Source organism: Aquarana catesbeiana, linkage group LG05 (genome assembly GCF_042186555.1).
Source record: "Aquarana catesbeiana isolate 2022-GZ linkage group LG05, ASM4218655v1, whole genome shotgun sequence".
Lineage (NCBI taxonomy): Eukaryota > Metazoa > Chordata > Amphibia > Anura > Ranidae > Aquarana > Aquarana catesbeiana.
The window spans coordinates 245,276,596-245,301,458 of NC_133328.1; the positions used below are offsets into that span (position 1 = coordinate 245,276,596).

General features: G+C 43.7%; 1 protein-coding gene across 4 annotated transcripts in view; it reads right to left on the bottom strand.

Annotated features, from left to right (window-relative positions):
• The window catches only part of TRIP13 (thyroid hormone receptor interactor 13), a 244,675-nt gene that overhangs the window by 108,344 nt on the left and 111,468 nt on the right, over window positions 1-24,863 (bottom strand). For 3 of the 4 annotated variants that reach the window (XM_073630673.1, XM_073630671.1, XM_073630672.1), the window contains exon 9: window positions 13,445-13,531. The exons of the other annotated variant lie outside the window; for it this stretch is intronic. In XM_073630673.1, coding sequence (XP_073486774.1) covers window positions 13,445-13,531 — 87 coding nt within the window. The remainder of the gene's footprint in view (window positions 1-13,444; window positions 13,532-24,863) is intronic. 4 annotated transcript variants of the gene reach the window in all.

Below are 24,863 nucleotides of genomic sequence, written 5' to 3' on the forward strand. Positions count from 1 at the left end.
CCAGAATGATGCCTGCAGGTTTAGGTATCATCTTGGTATCATTCTTTTCAGCCAGCGGTCGGCTTTCATGTAAAAGCAATCCTAGCGGCTAATTAGCCTCTAGACTGCTTATACAAGCAGTGGGAGGGAATGCCCCCCCCACCCACACCGTCTTCCATGTTTTTCTCTGGCTCTCCTGTCCCAACAGGGAACCTGAGAATGCAGCCAGTGATTCAGCCCGCTGACAATAGAACTGATCAGAGACCAGAGTGGCTCCAAACATATCTGTGGCCTAAGAAACCGGAAGCTACGAGCATTTCATGATTTAGATTTCGCCGGATGTAAACAACGCCATTGGGAAATTGGGAAGGCATTTTATCACACCGATCTTGGTGTGGTCAGATGCTTTGAGGCAGAGGAGAGATCTAGGAGAGACCCCAGTTTTTTCAAAAAAAGAGTACCTGTCACTACCTATTGCTATCATAGGGGATATTTACATTCCCTGAGATAACAATAAAAATGATAAAAAAAAAAAAATTAAAGGAACAGTTTAAAAATAAGATAAAAAAGCAAAAAAAAAAAAAATAAATAAAATAAAAAAATAAATAAAGCACCCCTGTCCCCCCCTGCTATCGCGCAAAGGCGAACACAAGCGTCGGTCTGGCGTCAAATGTAAACAGCAATTGCACCATGCATGTGAGGTATCACCGCAAAGGTCAGATCGAGGGCAGTAATTTTAGCAGTAGACCTCCTCTGTAAATCTAAAGTGGTAACCTGTAAAGGCTTTTAAAGGCTTTTAAAAATGTATTTAATTTTAAAGCATGTCATGTTTAGTATCCATGTACTCGGCCTAAGATCATATTTTTTATTTCATCAAACATTTGGGCAATATAGTGTGTTTTAGTGCATTAAAATTTTAAAAAGTGTGTTTTTTCCCAAAAAATGCGTTTGAAAAATCACTGCGCAACACTGTGTGAAAAAAAAAAATGAAACACCCACCATTTTAATCTGTAGGGCATTTGCTTTAAAAAAAATATATAATGTTTGGGGGTTCAAAGTAATTTTCTTGCAAAAAAAAAAAAAAATTTTTCATGTAAACAAAAACTGTCAGAAAGGGCTTTGTCTTCAAGCGGTTAAAAGAGTGGGTGATGTGTGACATAAGCTTCTAAATGTTGTGCATAAAATGCCAGGACAGTTCAAACCCCCCCCCAAATGACCCCATTTTGGAAAGTAGACACCCCAAGCTATTTGCTGAGAGGCATGTCGAGTCCATGGAATATTTTATATTGTGACACAAGTTGCGGGAAAAAGACAAATTTTTTTTTTTGCACAAAGTTGTCACTAAATGATATATTGCTCAAACATGCCATCGGAATGTGTGAAATTACACCCCAAAATACATTCTGTTGCTTCTCCTGCGTACGGGGATACCACATGTGTGAGACTTTTTGGGAGCCTAGCCGCGTACGGGACCCCGAAAACCAAGCACCGCCTTCAGGCTTTCTAAGGGCGTAAATTTTTGATTTCACTCTTCACTGCCTATCACAGTTTTGGAGGCCATGGAATGCCCAGGTGGCACAAACCCCCCCAAATAATCCTATTTTGGAAAGTAGACACCCCAAGCTATTTGCTGAGAGGTATAGTGAGTATTTTGCAGACCTCACTTTTTGTCACAAAGTTTTGAAATTTGAAGAAAGAAAAAAAAAAATTTTTTTTTCTTGTCTTTCTTCATTTTCAAAAACAAATGAGAGCTGCAAAATACCCATCATGCCTCTCAGCAAATAGCTTTGGGTGTCTACTTTCCAAAATGGGGTCATTTGAGGGGGGGAGGGGGTTGTGCCACCTGGGTATTCCATGGCCTCCGAAACTGTGATAGGCAGTGAGGAGTGAAATCAAAAATTTACGCTCTTAGGAAGCCTGAAGGCGGTGATTGGTTTTCGGAGCCCCGTACACGGTTAGGCTCCCAAAAAGTCCCACACATGTGGTATCCCCATACTCAGGAGAAGCAGCTAAATTTATTTTGGGGTGCAATTCCACATATGCCCATGGCCTGTGTGAGCAATATATCATTTACTGACAACTGTTTGTAAATTTTTTTTTTTTTTTTGTCATTATTCAATCACTTGGCACAAAAAAAAATAAATAATATTCAATGGGCTCAACATGCCTCTCAGCAATTTCCTTGGGGTGTCTACTTTCCAAAATGGGGTAATTTGGGGGGATTTTGTACTGCCCTGCCATTTTAGCACCTCAAGAAATGACATAGGCAGCCATAAAGTAAAAGCTGTGTAAATTCCAGAAAATGTACCCTAGTATGTAGGCGCTATAACTTTTGCGCAAACCAATAAATATACACTTATTGACATTTTTTTTACCAAAGACATGTGGCCGAATACATTTTGGCCTAAATGTATGACTAAAATTGAGTTTATTGGATTTTTTTATAACAAAAAGTAGAAAATATTTTTTTTGAAAATTTTCGGTCTTTTTCCGTTTATAGCGCAAAGAATAAAAACGGTAGAGGTGATCAAATACCATCAAAAGAAAGCTCTATTTGTGGGAAGAAAAGGAGGCAAATTTCGTTTGGGTACAGCATTGCATGACCACGCAATTAGCAGTTAAAGCGACGCAGTGCCAAATTGTAAAAAGTGCTCTGGTCAGGAAGGGGGTAAATCCTTCTGGGGCTGAAGTGGTTAACACTCTCCTTATGCTTATAGGATAATTAACTACCTCTTGCGTGAAATCAATTTTTTAACATTGAATTTGATTGACAGCAGCGGGAGCCAATGTCTGCGCTGCTATCAATCCATCCAATCAGGACCCGAGACACCGGCTTTTGCTGGTGTGCGCATCCCTGGGACAAGATAGAGGGGGTACAGGTAAGTAAAACGGGGGCTCGAGGGGGTTGCAGCATTACAGGAGGTTTTTCATCTCAATGCATAGAATGCATTGAGGTAAAGAACCTCAAAGGTTTACAACCCCTTTAACAAAATTATGGAAGATGAGAAATGGGTTTGTACTAATAGTAATAGACTGGAAGAGTTCCACGCTAAATGGGAACCATGGGTTAATTATAACACAGTGAACAGGAGTACATAGCTTCCTTTCCTATGAAGGGAGAGGACATTACATTTTTTTTTTTTTTTTTTTTAATAAAAAAAGATTATATAAAAAAAATGCCATAAATCTATTCCCTATTTTGTAGACGCTATAACTTTTGCGCAAACCAATATACGCTTACTGCGATTTTTTTACCAAAAATATATATAAGAATACATATTGGCCTAAACTGATGAAGAAATTATTTATTTTTTTATTTTTGGGGGGAATATTAAATATAGCAAAAAGTAAAAAAAATTGTCTTTTTTTGTTTATAGCGCAAAAAATAAAAACCGCAGAGGTGATCAAATACCAAGAAAAGAAAGCTCTATTTGTGGGAAAAAAAGGAAATAAATTTTGTTTGGATACAGCGTCACACGACCGTGCAATTGTCAGTTAAATGGAGGCAGTGTCGTATCGCAAAAAAAAGGCCTGGTCATTAAGGGGGCAAATCTTATGATCCTTAAGTGGTTAAAGCAAGGTTAGGTTATAAAAAAATATCCCAAGGTGCATGCGCGAAGCCGTCCATGCAAGTAATGCTTGTGTAGCGCTCCACACCTCCTGCGACTAAACAGCCTCACAGCGCTGTCTCACAGCGCCACCCGCCTCCCCCCACTGACGACTCACATAGCCTGGACTTGCGGCAACCATCCACGATGGTTTACAATGGCATAAAGCTAAAGAACAAGCCGCGATCCATCCGGGATATCCTGACTAGAACTACAGCTAAGATGAATGCGCCTCCATCTTCCCGGCCCTTTACCCCGCGTGTGCCACAGACGCCACACACATCAAAGCAATCCCGGCTTCCTGCTGCAGCCATCACTGGTGAAGGTGAGTCAGATGCAGAATTTGACTATACCCCCCTGATTTTCCACGCTAAACCACAGACAGACCTGCTTATTCAATTTGAGAAACTACTTACTAGAGCCCTTAAAGAAACCTCAGACACCATTACTGAGAAATTGACCCATGAGATTCGTGAACTGGGCCACCGCACCTTAGTGTTGGAACAAAGGATGGATGAGCAGGATCTCATTACAGGCACCCACGCAGAGGAGGATTTGGGGAAGGGATCACCGCTCCAGGTGGATGTGTGGAAATGGCACTCTGCTAAAGGTGGAAGCATCAGGTGTAGGCTAAGCATATAGCAATTAGAAGAGGGAGCCTTTATTGTGCAAAATAACAAAAGTAGTCATAGCTGTATAGCTATGACTAACCACTGTTGAGAGTGTGAAATGCGTCAGATTTTTTATCCTGTACCCTGCTGTGGTTTGTACTTTTGTTATTTTGCACAATAAAGGCGTTTTTATTGGACTGTGGCTTTCCAGACCTTCCCTATTCTAATCACCCACGCTGAGGAACTTGAAATCATCCGTGAGGAAAACATAACCCTGCAGGCCCGCCTGGAGGATTTTGGGAACAGAGCCAGATTGCTCTAACCTCCGCATCCGAGGTATACCGAAGTCATGGTAGATCTCCAATCCACCATAACCGCACTATTATAGGAACTTGCACCCTCCATTCCCATAGAGAGACTTAAATGGACAGAATTCACAGATCCCTAGCACCGTAACCCAAAGATAGCCCATCACGGGATATTGTGGTGAAACTCCACTTTTTACACACAAAGGAGCAACTAATGATGGCATCCCGGAAAAAAAAAAACTCATTGGTTTTCCAGGGACACCGATATCAGATTCTTCAAGATCTCTCCCAGTTTACCCTTGCTAAAAGGAAAGCTAAGAAACCTCACCTGCTGATCCTACAACAGCACCGCATCACTTATCGCTGGCACTTCCCTTTTGCCATTCGTTTCTCCTATAAGGGATCATCATTCCAATTTAAATCAGCAGAAGAACTCCAAGGCAGGCTCCAAGATCTTCCACTCCTGCCAACTGAAAGAGCGGAAGGATCTCGACGCAGACCAGCATCCAGCTCGCCCACAAAGACACCATCCTCCTCAGGTCAACAGATCGCATCCAACGCCAACAAGCGAGACAGACATCTCCCCGGGTCCAGCACCAGAAGAAGATTCCATGTATTGACTCTGTCGCTCTGGTAACTAGGGGTATTTCCCCCTTGTCTGACTCTCTTCCCCCTCCATTTTGCCCACCAGGAAAATGCATTAGGTGACACTTCCTGAACAGTATCCATACACTGTTCTCTACACAACAGCCTTTAATCACTACTCGCCAGTTCCTTTAATAATCCATAATGTTTTCTGCTAGCTCCTGGCCTAAGACTCTCCTATCCCTACCCCTTCAAACCACATCTCCACCCCCTACCCCCCACACCCTTACCACCCCCCCCCCCCCCAACCTGTCACGGTTTACATGCAAGCAGTATATTTTAGTTAAATGGGCGTTTCCTACAGGCATACTACCTATTCCTCCCTCAGTAAATGACCTAGATCCCTCCTGCATTCAAGGCATCCACCGTCCTTGATCGCCCACCTAAAATTGCTCTTGGTGGCTCCCTAGAACCTTGCTCTCCCCGCTCATTAAAATGGGCAAGGAGACCCAGGCTCACCCTTACTTCTGCAACTACCTATACAATATATATTGCCAGCCACCTATGGTATATCTTTAGATTTTCTTTGTTACCATAAGTTTACCAAATTATCTTGCACTCCTGTTAAGTCCTAGGGGCTTCCATGCTGCTATTAACTGTGGCACACTCTTATTCTACACCCAATGATTTATCTTTGTTGTTACAAACCAAAGTTTATTAACCATACCAACAAAATTACCCCTCATTCATATCTTGTATCCCACGGGGGTCCACCAAATGTTGGTTTGAGTTCTCTATATTATAAGCAATGTTGACTTCTGTTTTTATCTCGGTACGGTTTTATTTCACTTTGTTTATCTCCTTTTTTAGGCTGTTATAGCCCTGGAGACTGTTCACTGCACCCATACCTAGTCCTTAAGCACCTCTGTTCCATATCTTTTTTTATATATACATATTTCTGGTTTCCAGGTACTTTTAGGACTTCCATTTTTTGGTTTCAGTATAGATGTGTAGATATCTGTACACCATAGGACCTCCACCTACATCACTACCCTACCCTCCTGTAGTGCTTACCACATTTCCCCCTCTGTTCCCCTCTGTCCTTCTTCTGCCTTTCTTATACCTGAACTCACCCCCCCCTCTTTTCTCCCCCCTAGAGAGGTACCCTCAGCCCCAAGGTTATTTGTGAGTCAATACCTAACCACTTTAGGCCTTACTAATGGCCTCCCTTATGTTCTAACACTAAATATTCAGGGCCTCAACTCCCCAACTAAATGAAAAAAAGCTTTTCGTTCATTTTCAGCCCTCCCAGCCAAGTGGTTTGTTTACAGGAGACACATTTCTCCACTAACTCTACCCCCAAATTCTTTGGCCGCCAATATCTCCAAGTGTACACAGCCTCTTCACACACTTAACAAAGGGGGGTCCTTATTGCATTCCACCGCTCCACACCATTCTAACCCCTGGCAGAGATCAGAGACCCAGAAGGTCGCTATTTAATACTCTCTGGCACTCTCCTAGATAGTGAAGTTACAATTGTCCCCTATTAATCTCCCAACAAATACCCGGTCTCCTTCCTCTCCCACTTGCTATCGGTAGTGGATTCCCATATAACAAGGAATGCTCCTGCTATGTGGTGATTCCAACCAGGTGATATACCCGTTTCTGGACAAATCTCCTACCCCACCTACAGCTCAATGCCTTTCCTTTCAAACTACTATTGAACCAACACTCTTTATTAGATTCTTTGAGGGAACAGAACCCGCCCAGACGCCAATACACACACTACCCCCACCCCCACAAACTCTTCTCCCATATAGATCATATTCTTCTCAATGTTAGCACCTCCCCATTTGTCCTGAGCCCGACCATTGCACCTTGTTCTCAGTCTGACCATAATTCGGTCATCACCCCTTTCTCCTTATTAGTCCCTAGACCTAACCACCGAACCTGGACTATCAATGACAGCCTGCCAATACAACCTAATGCCAAGACATTGAAAGTGCCATTAAAGACTACCTGGCTAACAACACACCAGACGTTGCCCGTTTAACTAGAAGAGGACTTTTACAAAGCCTCCGCAGGGTTCCAAACCTTGCCCATTCCATAGAATAAAAGCTCCAATGAAAAATCGCACCTAGAACTTGATCTCTTCCCGACAGAGTCGGCAGAAAAACACCTCTGCAGATCGCAACACACTCTTTACATTAAAGCAAACAAACCAGACACATTCCTAGCCCTAGCACTCCGCAAAGCTGACTATACCCTAAGCCTATTTGTCTAAAGCTGACTAAGGACTCCTACTCCAGTAATCCCATTAAAATTCTACGAGAAGTCCGCACACTTCTTTCAACGTTATATAAAGATTCCAATGCACTTGACCAACCCCAACTGGATGACCTCCTCTCCTCTATCCAACTTCCACCCCTTTCCTCAGCCCACCAAGAAACCTCAGAAAGACCGATCACGACAAAAGAAATTATATTAGCTATAAAAACCCTAAAACCTGGAATCTCAGCAACTCACTACAATAAATTTGCTGCCCTCCTTACCCCTCTTTTATTAAAGGCATACAACTCGCTTCTCTTGGGCCATTCCTTCCACACTGAATCCCTAACAGCGTCAAACTCCATGATCCCTAAACCCAACACTGATGACACGACTTGGTCCAACTACAGTCCAATATTCATACTCAACCTAGACATCAAACTTATTCACAAAGACCAAACTGGGTTCATCTCCTCCCACCAAGTAGGAGACAATTTTAGACAAGCTACATATCTAGCCTATACCGCCCTCACCCGCCGCATCCCCTAATGCTTCATGTCTCTAGACGTGCGCAAAGCGTTTGATACACTGTCCTGGCAATACCTCCAATCTATCCTACAGCGCTGGGGGTTTGGCTCACACTTTTATTTCAATTATTTTTATTGAAAGTTGTAAAACATTTTAGACATTTTGGCATAAACTGTTTGCCATAGCTTAATATAATTATACAATGTGGTCTTTGCAGGAAAGTAAATTATTTTCTTCCAGTCTGCACATCCTCGTATTATTACAATTCCGAAAAAGACAAAACATTAACACAACCAGTCAACATTTCTGTAGTCTAGAAGGTAATTATGAACATTTCCTGGTCTCCCCGGGAAGAAAAAGGAAAAGGAATAGAAGTAATAAGAAAGGAATTTCAAAGAGGGGAGTGCACTCCCCAAGATTGATTTGGTTACTTCCTGATGTCTCACAGGGGGTCAAACAAGTATTTTACCCAGGGTTCCCATATCTTGTCAAATAGGGTCCGTTTGTCCTGTAAGATCGCCGAGAGGCGTTCATTTACCATGACCCATGTCAACCTGTTTTTTACCAGATCGAATGGGATCGTTGGTGTCTTCCATGATCTGGCAATTGCTATTCTGGCTGCTGTGAATATAAAGGCTACAAGTTTCCCTGCCTGTTTGGGTGTGCCCTCTACCAGGCGTCCCAGAAGAGCTTATTGCAGTGATTTAATTAAATTCACCTGTGTAAGTGAGAAGATAAAATTGTAAAGACGGATCCAAAAACGTTTGACCTTGGGACAGAACCACCATATATGGATCATCGTTCCTTCCAATCCGCACCCTCCAAAGCGAAAGCAGGAGGGAGAGGCTCCTGGAATGAATGAGGCTATTCTTGTCGGTACTATGTACCATCTAAGCAAAACCTTGTAATTTGCTTCGATTAATGAGGTATTTATGTATGATTTTGACGCACACTGACGTTGTGGACCATTCGGCAAGAGTGAGTGGCCCACCTATATCTTGTTCCCACTTCTTCATGTAAAACAATTTTTCTGGGGTAGAGGTCAATATACTATATATTTTGGAGATGAAGCCAGTGTGCTTATCAAAGGATCTACATAAGTACTCCATGGAGGTGGACGTGGTTATATCGGCTGCGTGTTGCAAGGTGTGCAGAAAGTGCACTATTTGCACAGAATGAAAAATTTCTGAATTTGGAAGGAGGTATTTCTCTTGAAGGGATCTTTGTGTTAGATTCCCTCTATGATCACAGAGATCTGCTATGCGTATAAAACCCTTGTTTGTCCACCAAGCAAGAGACTGGGAATTGAGACCTGGGGTGAAATCTGGATTGCCCACTAGGGGGGCCATGGGAGTATGTGGGGATTTGAAATTACGGGATTTCGTCAGTCTATCCCATAGGTTTAATGAAAATGATAATGTAAAACACATCATGGCTGGTCTGTCTTTTGGTCTCAGCCACATCAAGTGACTGGTTTAGTGGGATGTAAAGTAGATTCCATTTTCATCCAGATGGGCAGGGGTGTTGAGGAGTGGAAGCGAATTAACTGTGCCAATTGCGCTGCATAAAAATATCTGGCTAGGTCTGGGATTCCCAAGCCACCCCTCATCTTAGGCGTATATAGGGTGCGCTTATTCACCCAAGGTCTCTTATTCCCCAATATAAATTTCAAAACCTTGTTTTGGAGTCTGTGTAAGTCTGGCATACGAATTGAGATAGGCGATGTTCTGTACAGGTACAGTAACCTTGGAAAGAAATTCATCTTATTCGTGTGCAGTATACCGAACCACGACGGAGGATTATTAACCCATCGTTGGAGATCAGCCACCATCTTGCTGTATAAAGGGGGATAGTTTGCCTGATACAGCTTATCTAGAGTGAGGGTTAGGAAGATTCCTAAATATGGGAGGGCTTTTGTCTGCCATTTAAATCGGAAGGATATTTGTATTTGTGCTACTGTGTCCATGTCCAGTGAGAGGCACACACTTTTTACAATGGGTCCCGGCCCTATACCAAAACCCCAAGGCATATATATATCCTACTCCGGGTGTCGCTCAGACCCTTTCCCCATTGAACACAGCACTCACCAAGGCTGTCCTATTTCCCCACTTATTTTCTCCCTAGGGATTGAACCTCTTGCCCTTCTAATCTGCTCCAACCCAAATAGCCAACGCCTGGAACTCGGCGGACATCAGCATAAACTATGTTTATTCGTTGATGACGTCCTTATCTTCCTTACCTCTCCCTTAATCCCCCCCCCCGAACCTACTAGCCATACTCTCTCGCTTTGGACATCTATCTGGTCTCCAAGTCACCCCGCAAAAATTTACAGCCCTAAACATTTCCCTTCCTCCACCCCTACAGTCCCACCTTAGTGCAATTCTCCCATTCCCTTGGGCCACACCTCACATATCACAAAGTTAGGTGCCAAATTTACGGCTAACCCCTCCGATCTATTTTCAGCCAACTACCCACCCATGCTGTTGCACCTCTCCTCTCTTATGGGCAAATGGTCCTCCCTACCCTTAGCCTGTTTGGGCAGAATACCAGTGCTAAAGATGTCCATTCTCCCCAAGATTCTCTACCTCTTCTGAGTACTACCAATACATGTCCCATCCTAATTCCTGCATATTCTACAGCGAAAAGCCTTATACTTCATATGGGGGAAGATCAAACCTCACCTACCTCAACCAACTCTTTACACTCCCCGTATAAGAGGAGGCCTTAGTGTACCTAACGTCTCAAAATATTATTATGCAGCGCAACTGGCACAGCTTCCTAAATAACACGCAAAAGGAAACTCCTCTATGGGTAGCCCTCGAATCTGTAGATTGTGACCACCTCTCTACAGCTAACCGTCTTTGGTTAACACCCTCGCAATGACGCACCATCACCAACCCCATTACCAAACACAGCCTATCCATATGGGACAGATTCAAACGTCGCTTTAGTCTATAATCTCTACACAACCCCCTCGTATCCTTTATCCGCAATCCCTCCTTCTATCCAGCTTGCACCTCCCCACCCTCCTTCTCGGCCTGGTCCCAGGCAGGCCTACTGCGGGCTCACCAATTTTTTACAAATGGTACAGTCACGCCTTTTCCAGTATGAAGTGAACTTCATAAGCTTCCTTTGTCACTTACAAATCAAGCACTTCTCATACGCACCCACCTGACTCTTCTGTCCCCACTTCACCACTTTCTAGAAGGCTTGCCCGAAGGATCCCCACAGAAGTGGTCTCATCTCAGACCTCTATGCCCTTCTCCTAACACACTCAACCTCCTTTCCACCGGCATACACAAGCAAGTGGGTAAAATAAGCTCAACCTAACTTGATCCAGCCAATTGGGCACATATATGGCAGGCGACTAAAATTAGCCTCACCCAATATTGTAGCCTTGGAGACCAACTACAAAGTGCTCACCAGATGGTATCTGTTTTCCGCCAGGATTGCCAAATTCTCCCCCCAATACTCCTCACATTGCTTTCGAGGCTGCACCACACCAGGCACACATGTACATATTTGGTGGAAATGCCCCATGGTGCAAGCATTCTGGACCGAAGTATTCAAGATACTTTGTACCCTATTCGAGACACCAATACCACTTGACCCCACAATAGCTCTCCTAAACAACAAACTCTTGACTGTAACCCACTGCCAATTCAAACTTCTACGATTCATTACCACTGCAGCCAAGCAGACCATTGCTAAAGCCTGGAAAACCCCATCTCTATGTATCTTAGCAATGACGCACAGAATCACTCAAGCAATGGTCCACGCCAAGATTGAGGCAGTCCTACTGGAAAGTTTCTGCTTATGAAAATCTATGGAGACCGTGGGATTACTCACTTCCTGCCCCCTGACTTCGATGACTTGCTTTTATTGCCACGACCTTCAGGTTACATGGGACATACAGATCCTGGTCCTCTCTAGGGACCCCTATTCCTTTTAACCTTCCCCTCCTCTCCTTTCCCCTTCCTTAGTCTGTCCTTCTGTCCCCAAGCCCCTTGTCCCCTCCCCCCCAACCCGCTTAACTACTTAATGATATCTCGGCCAAGAATACAAATATCTTTAAAATCTCCTCTCCCAACTACCCCCCTCCTTCTTACGACTATCTCTACAGCTTAGTTTTTATTTAAATTATGAGGGGTTTACCCTCTTTACCAAATGTGTTACATAGCACTACCTGACCGGAACTAGTTACTGCCTTTCAGTCTTTAACCAAATTATGTTATGCTGTTCAGATAACATGTTCTCAAAATGTTCCTGATGTATTGCAATGTACATTGAAATATGCTTAATAAAACTTTTGAACAAGGAAAAGAAAAAAAAAATATCCCAAGCTTTGAACATCTCACGGAGCACTGTTCAATCCATCATTGGAAAATGGAAAGAGTATGGCACAACTGCAAACCCACCAAGACATGGCCGTCCACCTAAACTGACAGGCCGGGCAAGAAGAGAAGCTGCAAAGATCCACAGCTCAGGTGGGAGAATCTGTCCATAGGACAACTATTAGTCGTGCACTCCACAAGTCTGGCCTTTATAGAAGAGTGGCAAGAAGAAAGCCATTGTTGAAAGAGACATAAGTCCAGTTTGCAGTTCATGAAAAGCTATGTGGGGGACACAGCAAACATGTGGAAGAAGGTGCTCTGGTCAGATGAGACCAAAATTTAACTTTTTGGCCTAAAAGGAAAACACTATGTGTGGTGGAACACTAACACTGCACATGACGCTGAAACCACCATTCCCACTGTAAAACATGGTGGTGGCAGCATCATGTTATGGGAATGCTTTTCTTCACCAGGGACAGGGATGGATGGAGCCAAATACAGGGCAATCTTAAAATAAACCCAGTTAAGAGTCTGCAAAAGACTTGGGGCGGAGGATCACCTTCCAGCAGGACGACAACATTAAATATACAGCCAGAGCTACAATGGAATGGTTTAGATCAAAGCATATTCATGTGTTAGAATGGCCCAGTCAAAGTCCAGACCTAAATCCAATTCAGAATTCGTAGCAAGACTTGAAAATTACTGCTCAAGGATGCTCTCCATCCAATCTGACAGAACTTGAGCTATTTTGCAAAAAATAATGGGCAAAAATGTCAGCAGTGAAATGTGGTTCTAAAAAGTATTGACTAGGGGGTGCTGAATACAAATGCACACCACACTTTTCACATATTTATTTGTAAAAAAAAAAAAAAATGGAAAACCATTTATCATTTTCCTTCCACTTCACGTTGGGCTATCAAAATGTGAACACTTTTTCAAGGCAATGTATATGTTTGGGAGTGAATTACTCTAGGTACACCACATACTTTATTCTTTCATTTCTTATATGTACAACTTACTGATCACACTACTGTACTGTGAGTTGTAGATACATTTTAAGCAGTTATACTTATTTATTTCAAGGGTCCTAAGGGGAGCAAAAAAGGTTGAAAAGAGCTACTCTACATTGTACAGAAGGATATTTTGAAAACATTACTGGTATTATGTTGTATTCACATACAAACTGACATCTACAGAATTTATTATAAGTTACAATGACATACCTCATCAATCAACACGAAAACTAAAACATCTTTCTCATTTATCAGTTCATGAATCTTCTGAAACATCTTCGTTACTAGCTTGCCACTCTGAAAAACATAACTGTCTGATGCAATTTCTCAGTCACTTTAAAGTGAAAGACAAAAACTTTGACAAAGAATGCCATAATAGATAAACATCAAATTTTTATCTCTCTTTTATATAAGGTATAACCTTTTTTCACAAACTGGTTTTTGGAAAAGGGGTTTGCTTAACTCCTTCGCGCCTAACATACGCATATATGCGAATATTTTGGTACATACAACAATAAAACAGGTTTGACTTCCCTTGGTCACATCCGTATGTATATCTGAAAGAAAATGCGGCCTGGTGGACAGCAGATGTGTTTGTGCAGGAGAGATAAAGAACATCTGATTACTGGGACTTCTACATGAGTTGGTCACCTTTTACAATCTAAGTTTTGGCTTTCGAATATCAACCTAATATCTATCCATATCCTTGAGCAGTGTTTCTCAATCTTTTTTCAGTCAAGGCACTCTTCAAAAATTATGGACAATCTCGAGGCACCCTATTCTAAAATGTAAAAACTATTCTAATAGTTTTACATAATGCAGCAACATCCACAAGTTCAAGTAGGACACCCAACATTAGAGGTGATTTATTCTTCCAAAGCAAATACACTTTTATAAACTGGTACTGACTAGTATTCCAATGTTTCTCCATCACTCAGTTAATGTGACCCCACCGCTGACGGAAAGGGGCAGGGTAGGGTCAAACAAGGATGCTATGCAAACGACTGACATCCCCCTTATTAAGTGATAACGTTATTGGTCGTTAGGATGCCAACAGCTAGAAGGTTGTAATGGTGCACAATGAAAACCTGTGACTTTGTGTAATTAAAGGCAGCCTTCATCCACATGCTGGCTAGAATACAATTTTTTGGCAAATTTTTAGGCATTTTGCCAAGGCAACCCCGAAGAAACCTCAACGCATCCTGGTTGAAAAAGGCTGTCCTAGAGTCCTAATCTCAGCACTACCCCACAGTCCTGGGCAGGGCCCCGCCTCACGATGGTTGGCTTTTGGTATCCCTGTGCCCACTCCCAGGCATTGTTGATGGGCACCCCTTGATCCACCGCAGTGATTGCTGCCTACTATTAGCATTGTGGGTCCTGAGGAAGCCTTGAATCAGCGAAACGTTGACCTAACGGAAATATACACAATTCTATGTGACTGTGTTCTGCTGTATATCAAATGTATTGACTACTTCAGGTAGCTATAGTGGGACTTAATGTCTTTAATGTGCCAACATCTGGATCATGTGGAGGCAGTTATGCCTATATATGTTATCCATTTATTTTAATATATTTTTTGAATAAATAATAGGATTTTTATAACAGCTTACCTGTAAAATCCCTTTCTTTGAAGTACATCACCGGACACAGAGCCATAGTAGTTATTATTATGTGGGTTATAGGCCACCTTCAGGTGATGGACACCGGCACACCCTAAGACAAGAAGTCCACTCCCTATATAACCCCTCCCACTACTGGGAGTACCTCAGTTAATGTAGCAAAGCAATACCCGTGTATACCAAAAAGAAGAGAGGGACCTATGTGTCCCGTGATGTACTTCAAAGAAAAGTATTTTACAGGTAAGCTGTTATAAAAATCCTATTTTCTTATCGTACATCACGGGACACAGAGCCATAGTAGTTACTAAGTGGGATGTTCCATAGCAATGCCAGCTGAAGGGAGGGAGACACAACAAAAGTAGGGCACCATGAGACCACAGGACTTATACTGCTGCCTGCAGCACACTGCACCCAAAGGTGATATCCTCATGATCTTTTACATCTACTTGATAGAATCTGGTAAATGTATGGACTGAAGACCAAGTTGTGGCCTTGAAAAAGGTGGAACTTTCCTCTTTAAACCATAAGCTTGAACAATCACTTGTCGAATACATATAGGAATAGTAGATTTCGATGCTGTTTGTCCTCTTTTAGGACCTTCAGGCAAAACAAGCAAAACATCAGTTTTTCGAATCTGAGCAGTCGTCCTTAAACAGATTTTGACTGCTCTCACCCCATGAAAAGAATGTAGTGACTTTTCTTCTGCAGAACGGGGTTCTGGGAAAAATGAAGGTAGAACAATATCCTGGTTTAAATGAAAACCTGACACTATCTTTGGTAGAAAATTAGGATGAGGACACAATACAACCTTATCCTTGTGAATAATTAAATATGGCTCTTTAGAAGAAAGACCAACCAACTCTGCTACCCTTCTTACAGAAGTAATGGCTACCAGAAAAACTGGTTTCCTTGTCAAAAGGACCAAGGAAATATGTCATATCGGCTCAAAAGGCTATTTCTGTAATGCCGACAGGATTAAATTCAAGTCCCAAGACTTCAGGGGTAACTTAACCGAAAGGTTTAAGCCGCGTTACCCCCTGAATAAAGCTACGAACCAAAGAGTGTGAAGCAAGTGGTCGCTGAAATAATACAGATAAGGCCAAAACCTGGCCCTTAATAGTACTCAAGTCCAGCTTTATTTCTAATCCTATCTGTAGAAAGTCAAGGATTCTATGATATACTTCCTGGGGTGCCAACCCCTGGATTCACACCAGGAGACATATACCTTCCAGACTCTATAATATATGACTCTGGAGGCCGGGTTCCTTGCATTAACCAGAGTAGACTCCACTGAACCTGAAAGCCCACGCTTCTTCAGAATGTGGGTCTCAATAGCCAAGCCGTTAAATTTAGCATTTGTAAAATAGGATGGAATACCGGACCTTGCGAGAGAAGGTCTGGCCGTGGCGGTAGGGTCCATGGGTCCCCTACTGCCATCTTTACGATCTTCTGCATACCAAGATCTCCTGGGCCACAAAAATCACTGACTTCCCTTCCTGCTTGATCCTGTGAAGAAGTCGTGAACGTAGGCAGAATAGGAGGGAATGCATGAATCAACGAGAACCGATTCCACGGTATAGCAAGGCATCTGTTCCACATGCTAGCGAATCCTTTGTTCTTGACACAAAGTTGTCGATTTCTCTGTTGAACCTGGACGCAAACAGATCTACGTCTGGGATCCACCATCTTTGACATATTGGCAGGAAGATATTGGGGTAAAGGAACCATTCTCCCAGGAACAACTGCTGGCAACTCAATTAGTCCGCCTGCCAATTTTCTATCCCTAGAATGAAGACTGCCGATAGGCAAGGTACATTGTTTTCTGCGGAAAATGTATTAAAAAAACGCGCTAAGCATCTAAAGAGCAGATGGCAAGAATTAATTACTAACCATCCACAAAAACGGGAGCCGCAATGATTATGTACAACACCAATACACCAATAAGTAAATAAAAAGTAAAAAATCACGCTACCCCTAGAAAAATAGCCAAAAGCCAAAATCTATGTAGTTGATGATAGAAAATCAAAATACAATGATGTGTAAAATAAATGAATTAAATCAGCAATGCAAACAAATGATTTAAATACCTAAAAATAGATTAATGTTAAGCATCAAAATATCATAAACAATTAATATATTGAATATCAAATGATAAATAAAAAACACACAATATAATATGGTGTGAAATCCACCACCAATATCAGCAAAAATGCGCCCTTACCAAAACCCCATGATCCCCCATCACAGAGGATCAGGGAAAGCGTGGGTTATAATAACATGGACCGGCTCCAATGGAACAGCAGGCAATGTTCAGATACTGGAAGGTCACTTCACAGCTGATTTCACACAACACTTGAAGACAACAGTTTGTTCATTTTTATGGACTATTTTTCACCATTCACTGGTGTATACCATATTATATTGTGTGTTTATTTATTATTTGATATTCAATATATTAATTGTTTGATATTTTTATGCTTAACATTAATCTATTTTTAGGTATTTATATCATTTGTTTGCACTGCTGATTTATTTCACATTTTACACATCATTGTATTTTGGCTTTTTCTAGGGGTAGCGCGATTTTTTATTTTTTATTTACATTGATTTCTGCCCAAGATAGGATATGATTCACCTCTCTCTGGGCCGCACAACTTCTTGTGCCCCCTTGGTGATTAATATAGGCCATTGCTCTGGCATTGTGGGATTGAATCCTGGCAGGACAATTTCGTAAACTGAACATTCAGGCCCTCAGGACCAAGTGCTCTGCCTGAATTTCTAGAATGTTAATGGACAAGGCCATTTCTGATCTGGGGCCACCTCTCTTGGACAGTTGCCTCTTCCAGGACTGCTCCCCAACCCAAAAAAGGTTGGCATATGTTGTTACCACTTCCCAAGTAACTGAAGGAAGGATTTTCCCCTTTGCAGATTTTTGGTTATTAACCATAAACTGAGGCTCAGGTGCACCTTTGGAGTCAGACACATTGGGAAATCTAGAGCTTGAACCCTTTTGTCCCAAGCCGATAGGATACTGTTTTGCAGCAGTCTCGAATGAAACTGAGCATAAGGAACGGCCTCGAATGAAGCCACCATATTGCCCAAAAACCTCATGCAAAGCTGAATAGAAGAATTCATCTTGCTTCGACCACCTGAATCAGTTCCTTCATGGCGCTGATCTTTACCTGGGGCAAGAATACCCTTTTCTGGGCGTATCTATGATCCGACCCAAGTATTTTAGCCTTCTTCATGGTTTTAAAGAAGATTTCTTCTAGGTTGAGAATCCAGCCTAGGTATTCCAGGTAGTTTAACGTGGTGACCATACTTTGGTCTAAGTGGGCTACTGACTGGTCTATCAAGAACAGATCATCTAGGTAAACTATAATCGTTATACCTTGGGCCCTTAATCTGGCTAGAGGAGGGGCCAGAACCTTTGTAAGCACTCAAGGTGCAGTAGCTAGACCGAAAAGCATAGCTACACACTGAAAATGAAGATTTTCTACCTTGAAAAGTAGAGATTACTAGTGAGCGAGGAAATAGGCACATGGAGGTATGCATCTTTGATGTCGATTGACGCCAGAAGTTCTCCTCTTTGTAGGATGGAGACAACTGATTGGATTGACTCCATGCGAAAAAATATTAAGGAACTGAATTTGATTTTTGAAATCCAGAATGTCCATTCGGTTTTGGCACCGTGAAAAAAGGTTTGAACCAAACCCCAACCTTAGGAACGTTTGATCTGAGAAAACGAGGAGACGGGAACTCTTGGAACTCCAGTTTGTACCCTGGAGCTATTGAGGAAATCCCCCATCTGTCTCGACACTCTTCCTGCCAGATCCTTGAGAACTGCAGAAGTATTTCCCTGGGGTTGACCCTGAGAATTACCTTTTGAACTTGACGGCAGAAGCTGTCGTGATTGCCTGGAGGCTGATGCCCTTGGCACAGGTGAAGGAGCTTGTTAAAATGAAAATACATTTACTCCTTTTCTTGAATGGCAAAGAGGTACTTTACACTAGAATTTCTTTGGATTACCCAAATCATCGCCAAATAGCCGTTTCACCGCAAAAAGGAGCCAGGAGATTCTTGCATGGCGCTTAGCGAAGGGCGCAAGGCCTGAAGGATAGAATCTCTCATAGGAACCATTGAAACATAAAGCTGCTAGTAGCTTGCCAGGATCCTGGGCTTGCTGAACAGGATAACCTTGAACATCTGTTTAAACTGGTCTCTCAATGATTAACCAATTACTGTCAGCACAGGCCGAGACACTCAATTTGCCACAGAAAAAAGTGTTTTTTTTTTTAAATAGGAATTCCAACTTTTTATCCGTTGGATCCCTAAGCATTTGAGCACTAGTGGACAAGTCAGACTCCTATTCACAGAGGATATGGCAGTATTAATTGCTGTTATACCCCACTTTAAGTGAATTTTCTCCTCCATAGGATAAAGTGTGAAAAAACTTTTTTAGGAGGGAAAAAAATGCTTATCTGGGTGATCCACTCAGATACAAAAAGCTGAGTTAGACTTACCGGTAACTCCTTTTCTGAGAGTCTTCCAGGACAGCCGATGAGACCTAGGGCTCCTCCTACCAGGACAGAAAACACGTTACCCCCGCCAGATAAAAGGGCAAACCTCCAGGCCCCATGTCAGTCTTCTCAAGAACCGTAGGACGTCCCTGCAAAACATATGCATAATACACATAACTTCAGACAAAACTGGGTGGGAATCCGGCTGTCCTGGAAGACTCTCAGAAAAGGAGTTACCGGTAAGTCTAACTCAGCTTTTCTCCAAGCGTCTTCCAGGACAGCCCATGAGACGATGAGCCAGAACTTACCAGTCTAGGGAGGGACAACTGCCTGAAGGACCTGACGACCAAACGCCTGCTCCTGGGCTGATAGGAGATCCAGGCGATAATGTTTAATGAAGGTCGAGTAACTGTGGCAGCCCTGCAAATTTGTTCCGGTGAGGCACCAGCCCTCTCAGCCCAAGACGTAGACAAGGCTCTAGTTGAGTGCGCAGTAACAAAAGGTGTAGGAATCTCCCTAATTTTGTAAGTTTCAGAGATGGCTTGCTTTATCCATCTAGCCAACGTGGCTTTAGATGCACTATTCCCCCTTGTGAACTCCAGAAAAAAGGACAAACAAGGCATCAGTTTTCCTAAAGGTCTTGGTGACCTCAAGATAGACTAAGAGAATCCTTCTTGCGTCTAAAAAGCTAAATTTTCTTTCTAGGTCGCCTTGTGGTGAACTACAAAAGGTTGGCAGTACAATGTCCTGAGATCGGTGGAATATACTGGCCACCTTGGGCAAAAAACCTGGATCGGTTCGTAAGACAACTCGATCCTCAAAAATCGTGAGGAAGGGCTCCCTTACTGATAGGGCCTGCAACTCACTTACCCTACGAGGTAACAGCTATAAGAAAAACAGTTTTCAATGTAAGTAACTTAACTGAAATACTTTCAATAGGCTCAAAAGGAAATTCAACCAGAGTTTGAATTACTAGGGACAGGTCCCGAGTTGGACAACTTCTCACCACTACTGGTCTGGCCCTAGAGATTGATTTGAAAAATCTGGCTATGGTGGGATTTTCCAGGAGAGAAAACTGGAAGAACACACTGATAGCTGCCGCCTGTACCTTTAAGGTACTAACCGAAAGACCTTTGTCGACACCCTCTTGGAAAAATTCCAAAATTGACGGAATATCATGAGTTAATCTTTGATTTTCAGATAACCATGAGTTAAACCTTTTCCAAACTTTGGAATATATGGCTCTAGTGACTGGTTTCCTGCAATTTACTAGAGTCTTGACTACCTTGTCAGAGAACCCCTGGGCACTCAGTATCTTTTCTTCAGATACCAAGCCATCAAGTTTAATTAAACCACCTGAGGGTGTGATACTGGACCCTGCAATAATAAGTCTTCTCTTTTCGGAAGACTCAGCGGAGGCTCTGAAACTAGAATCTGTAGCAGGGAAAACCATGGCCTCTTGGGCCAAAATGGGGCGATTATAATGAGATCCGTTTCCTCTAGCAGAAACTTCCGGAGGACTTCTGGGATAAGTCTGATTGGCGGGAAGGCATAACATAGGCCAAAAGGCCACGGGTTTGCCAGAGCATCGATCCCCAAGGCTTGTTCTGCCGGGTTCATGGAAAAGAATGTCTCCGTCTTGTGGTTGTTCTGGTTTGCGAACAGATCCACTTCGGGATAACCCCATCTCCTGGTGAGGTCTGCAAAGACTTCGGGATGAAGGGACCAGTTGTCTCGGTCTACCTGGTAACGGCTAAAATAATCTGCAAGGCAATTGTGTGTCCCCTTCAGGTGCACAGCTGAAATTGAAGCTAGATTCCCTTCTGCCCATGAAAGGATCTCCTGGGCAATAGACTGAAGTATCCGGCTTCTCGTGCCTCCCTGCTTGTTGATGTACGCGACTGTCACGATATTGTCTGACAGAATTTGGAGGTTGTGACCCCTGATCTCCATCTGAAAAGACTGCAGGGCTCTCTGGACTGCTAGCAGCTCTCTTTGATTGAATGAGGCCTTTGCCTCCCTCGAGGACCACTCTCCCTGTGCTACTGCATTGCTGAGGTGGGCCCCACATCCCCAGGAACTTGCATCCGTAGTAATTCTTCGGGATATGGGAATGGACCATGGGAGACCTCCTGCCAGGTGCTGGCCAGTTCTCCACCACCACAGGCTTCTTTTTATCCTGGCCGGAAGCCAGACCTTTAACTCCAGGGACTTTACGTCCCCGTTTCTCAATAGAAACATTTGTAATGGCCGTTGACGGAGTCTCGCCCATGGTACTGCGGGAAAGCATGAGGTCATCAGACCCACTGCCCTGAGACACCTGTCTCAGAGAGACCGACTGGTTGGTCTGCAATGCTGACATAGTCTGGAACATTTTGGTAATCTTCTCCTGAGGAAGAAAAACTCTTTGGTTCACTGAACAAAAAATCATAACCCAGATATGTTACTTTCTGGGCTGGGATCAAGGACAATTTTTCTTCATCAACCAGCCTAGGGATTGTAGGAAGTCCTGTACAGCCTGAAGATCCTCCAACAGCCTCTGGTATAACTTTGCCACTATCAGGAGGTCGTCCAAGTAAGGGATAACAGTTATCGCTTTTAACCTCAGTGGAGCCAGTGCTTCCCCCAACACCTTCGTAAAGATGCGTGGGGCTGAGGAAAGACCGAAGGGGAGGGCTTGAAATTGAAAATGTCAGGTCCCTATAGCGATTTTCACTGCTAATCTCAAAAATTTTTGGAAGACTGGATGGATAGGGATGTGAAGATAAACATCCCTTAAGTCCAACATGGCCATAAAGCAGTTTGGGTATAGTAGGTTTTTGATAGTAAAAACAGTCTCCATAAGGAAATGTTTGTATCTGATGGACTTGTTTAAAGTCCGGAGATTCAGGATAGGTCAAAACTTTCCCGAAGGCTTTTTGACCACAAATACATGGGAATAAAAACCCTTGCCCTGCTCTGACTGGGGAACAGGAATCAGGAATTTTTGATCCAATAAGTCTCCGATCTGGAGACCCAGAGCCCTCGCTTTCTCTCGATCTTGTGGAGGAAAGGTGACTAACAACTGTTCTGGTGGTTGATGAACAAACTCCAGCCTGTACCCGTTGGTCACTAGGTCCAGGATGAAAGGGCTCGAAGTGACTGCTGCCCACTGTGGGATGAAGGCCCTCAATCTTCCTCCCACCGGGGAACACAGAACTCCTGCTGTCCTTTTCTCTAGGACTCTGTTGCCTGCCTTGGCCACGAAAAAAATTTCTGTCGGGATTCTCTTTTTCTCTGGAAACGCCTTTTTCTTATCAGCCGTGCGTTCCAGTGCCTCCTGCAGTCCTGGGCCAAATAAATGATCGCCTGTTAAGGGAAGCCCACAAAGGCGTAACTTGGAGGCTGAGTCCTCTGACCAGGTTTTAAGCCAGAGGCTTCTGCTGGCCGAGTTCACTAAAGCCGAAGTCCTGGCCAACATTCTTACTGACTCTGCGGAAAAATCCGCCAAAAAACCTACTGCCTGAAAGAGGAGAGGAAAAGACTTCAAAATTTGCTCTCTCGAGGTACCGGCTGACAGATGTGACTGAATCTGAGTCAACCAAACCTCCAGATTTCTGGCCACACAAGTGGAGGCCAGAGCTGGTTTGAGGTTCCCAGGCTCTGTGGAGAAGGATATCCCCTCTCTTGTCCATCGGATCCTTAAGCGTGCCCATGTCATCGAACGCTAGGTCCGAGTTTTTTGAAACCTTTGAAAGAGGTGCGTCCAACTTAGGTTTCTTATTCCATGGCTGCACAGTGTCCTCATTAAAAGGAAACCTCCTCTTTAGGTTACTAGAGAAGAATGGTTTTCTCTCAGGGTTATCCCATTCCAGTTTGATAGTATCAATCAATGAACTATGGACTGGAAAAACTCTAGGTTTTTTCTTATGCAATCCTTTGTACATAAGATCATGTTTGGATAACTGAACCTCCTCCTCTTTCAATTCGAGAGTGGTATAGATAGCCTTTAATAAGTCATCCACATCCTCTACAGATAACTTAAATCTCGAGCCCCAAGTGGATTTTCTATCCCTGGGCTCTATATCTGACCCTGATTCTTCTGGAGAAGAACGGGTAGATCTGACCTCAGCGTCTTCACTCTCTGCCTGCTGCGGAGTGCTGACCGAAGTTCTCTGTGTGGATGGACCCTCAGCTGGGGTCTGGAGCTTGTCAATAAGCATTCTAAAGGAACTAAAGGTGGACGTAAGCTTGTCCCTAACAGAGGTTAGCATTTTCTGACAAGAGGTAACTGGGCCATCCTTTACAAGGCCATCTATACAGCTGCGACAAACTGCTTTGCTCCATGAGGAGCTCAATTTGTTTGCGCACACCGCACATTTCTTTTTAGGTGGCTGCGCCTGAGCCTTGTCCTGGGTCTTGGTCTGTAAGACAAAAATAAGTGACCCATAATGAGACTCACAGCCACCCTGACACTCCGAACCACCACGTGCAGGAGGGAGGAAATGTGTCCCCATAACCCACTACTACAGAGAGGGGAGGGGGAGGTAACACTCACAGGGAGAGCAAGAGAGTGACATAACACTTCAGGCTTACCTGTGAGGTGCTGGTGTTGGGCCCTGCATCGACTGCCTGTGTAAGAACAGCAGACTGATGCATCTTGCCCCTTTATGGTTTTCCACAGCCTGGCTGCTTTAACCAGCAGACACAAGCGGCCAGTGTCTCCTGTTTGCGCCATTTAAGGAGACTGGAATCGGCGTCTCCGGCGCCCAACGATGACGTCATATGCCCTGGAAGTGACCTGCTCTCAGCAATTCCTGTGGGCGAACTTGGAGCGCAGAAGCTCCGCCCCCTTTTCGAGGGGCGCAGCTTCCTGCTTATCCTCACACAAACTAGCCACGCTGCCTGTGAGGAAAGGATACCGCCGCTCTTACCATAAGGAAAGCGATTGGGAGCCGACGCCATGCCGGGCCTGGCCCTCTCCAGGCACAGAGAAACAAGAGACCGCAGCACAGCCAACCTCTCCAGTGGAGTGCTGCTTCTGGCAGAGGAGAGGTTAGTGACATGCCCCTTAAAAGCCATACAGTGCCCTTGCTCATGAGACCTAGGGACCAGGTTCCAGGAACATGTTACCCCCCCGTCCGGAGGAAGCACTAATAACTGACATGGGGCCTGGAGGACCGCCCTTTTATCTGGTGGGGGTAACGGGTTTCCTGTCCTGGTAGGAGGAGCCCTAGGTCTCATGGGCTGTCCTGGAAGACGCTTGGAGAAAAACTTTTCCAGCAATGAATGGACAGGAAAGGCATGCACAGCTTGAGGAGGCTTTAGCGAACCCAAACACTCAGTTAAGGGTACATAAATGTGGAGTGGATCATTCAGCAAGAAATTACACCATCAATCTTACAGATTGTGAAAGCTGATCCCCCACATTTGACACCTCAGAAGAGGAGTCATCAGCCTTACCATGGTCCCCTGAGGGAATTAATCTTCTCCTGCCCCTAGTTCCTCAGT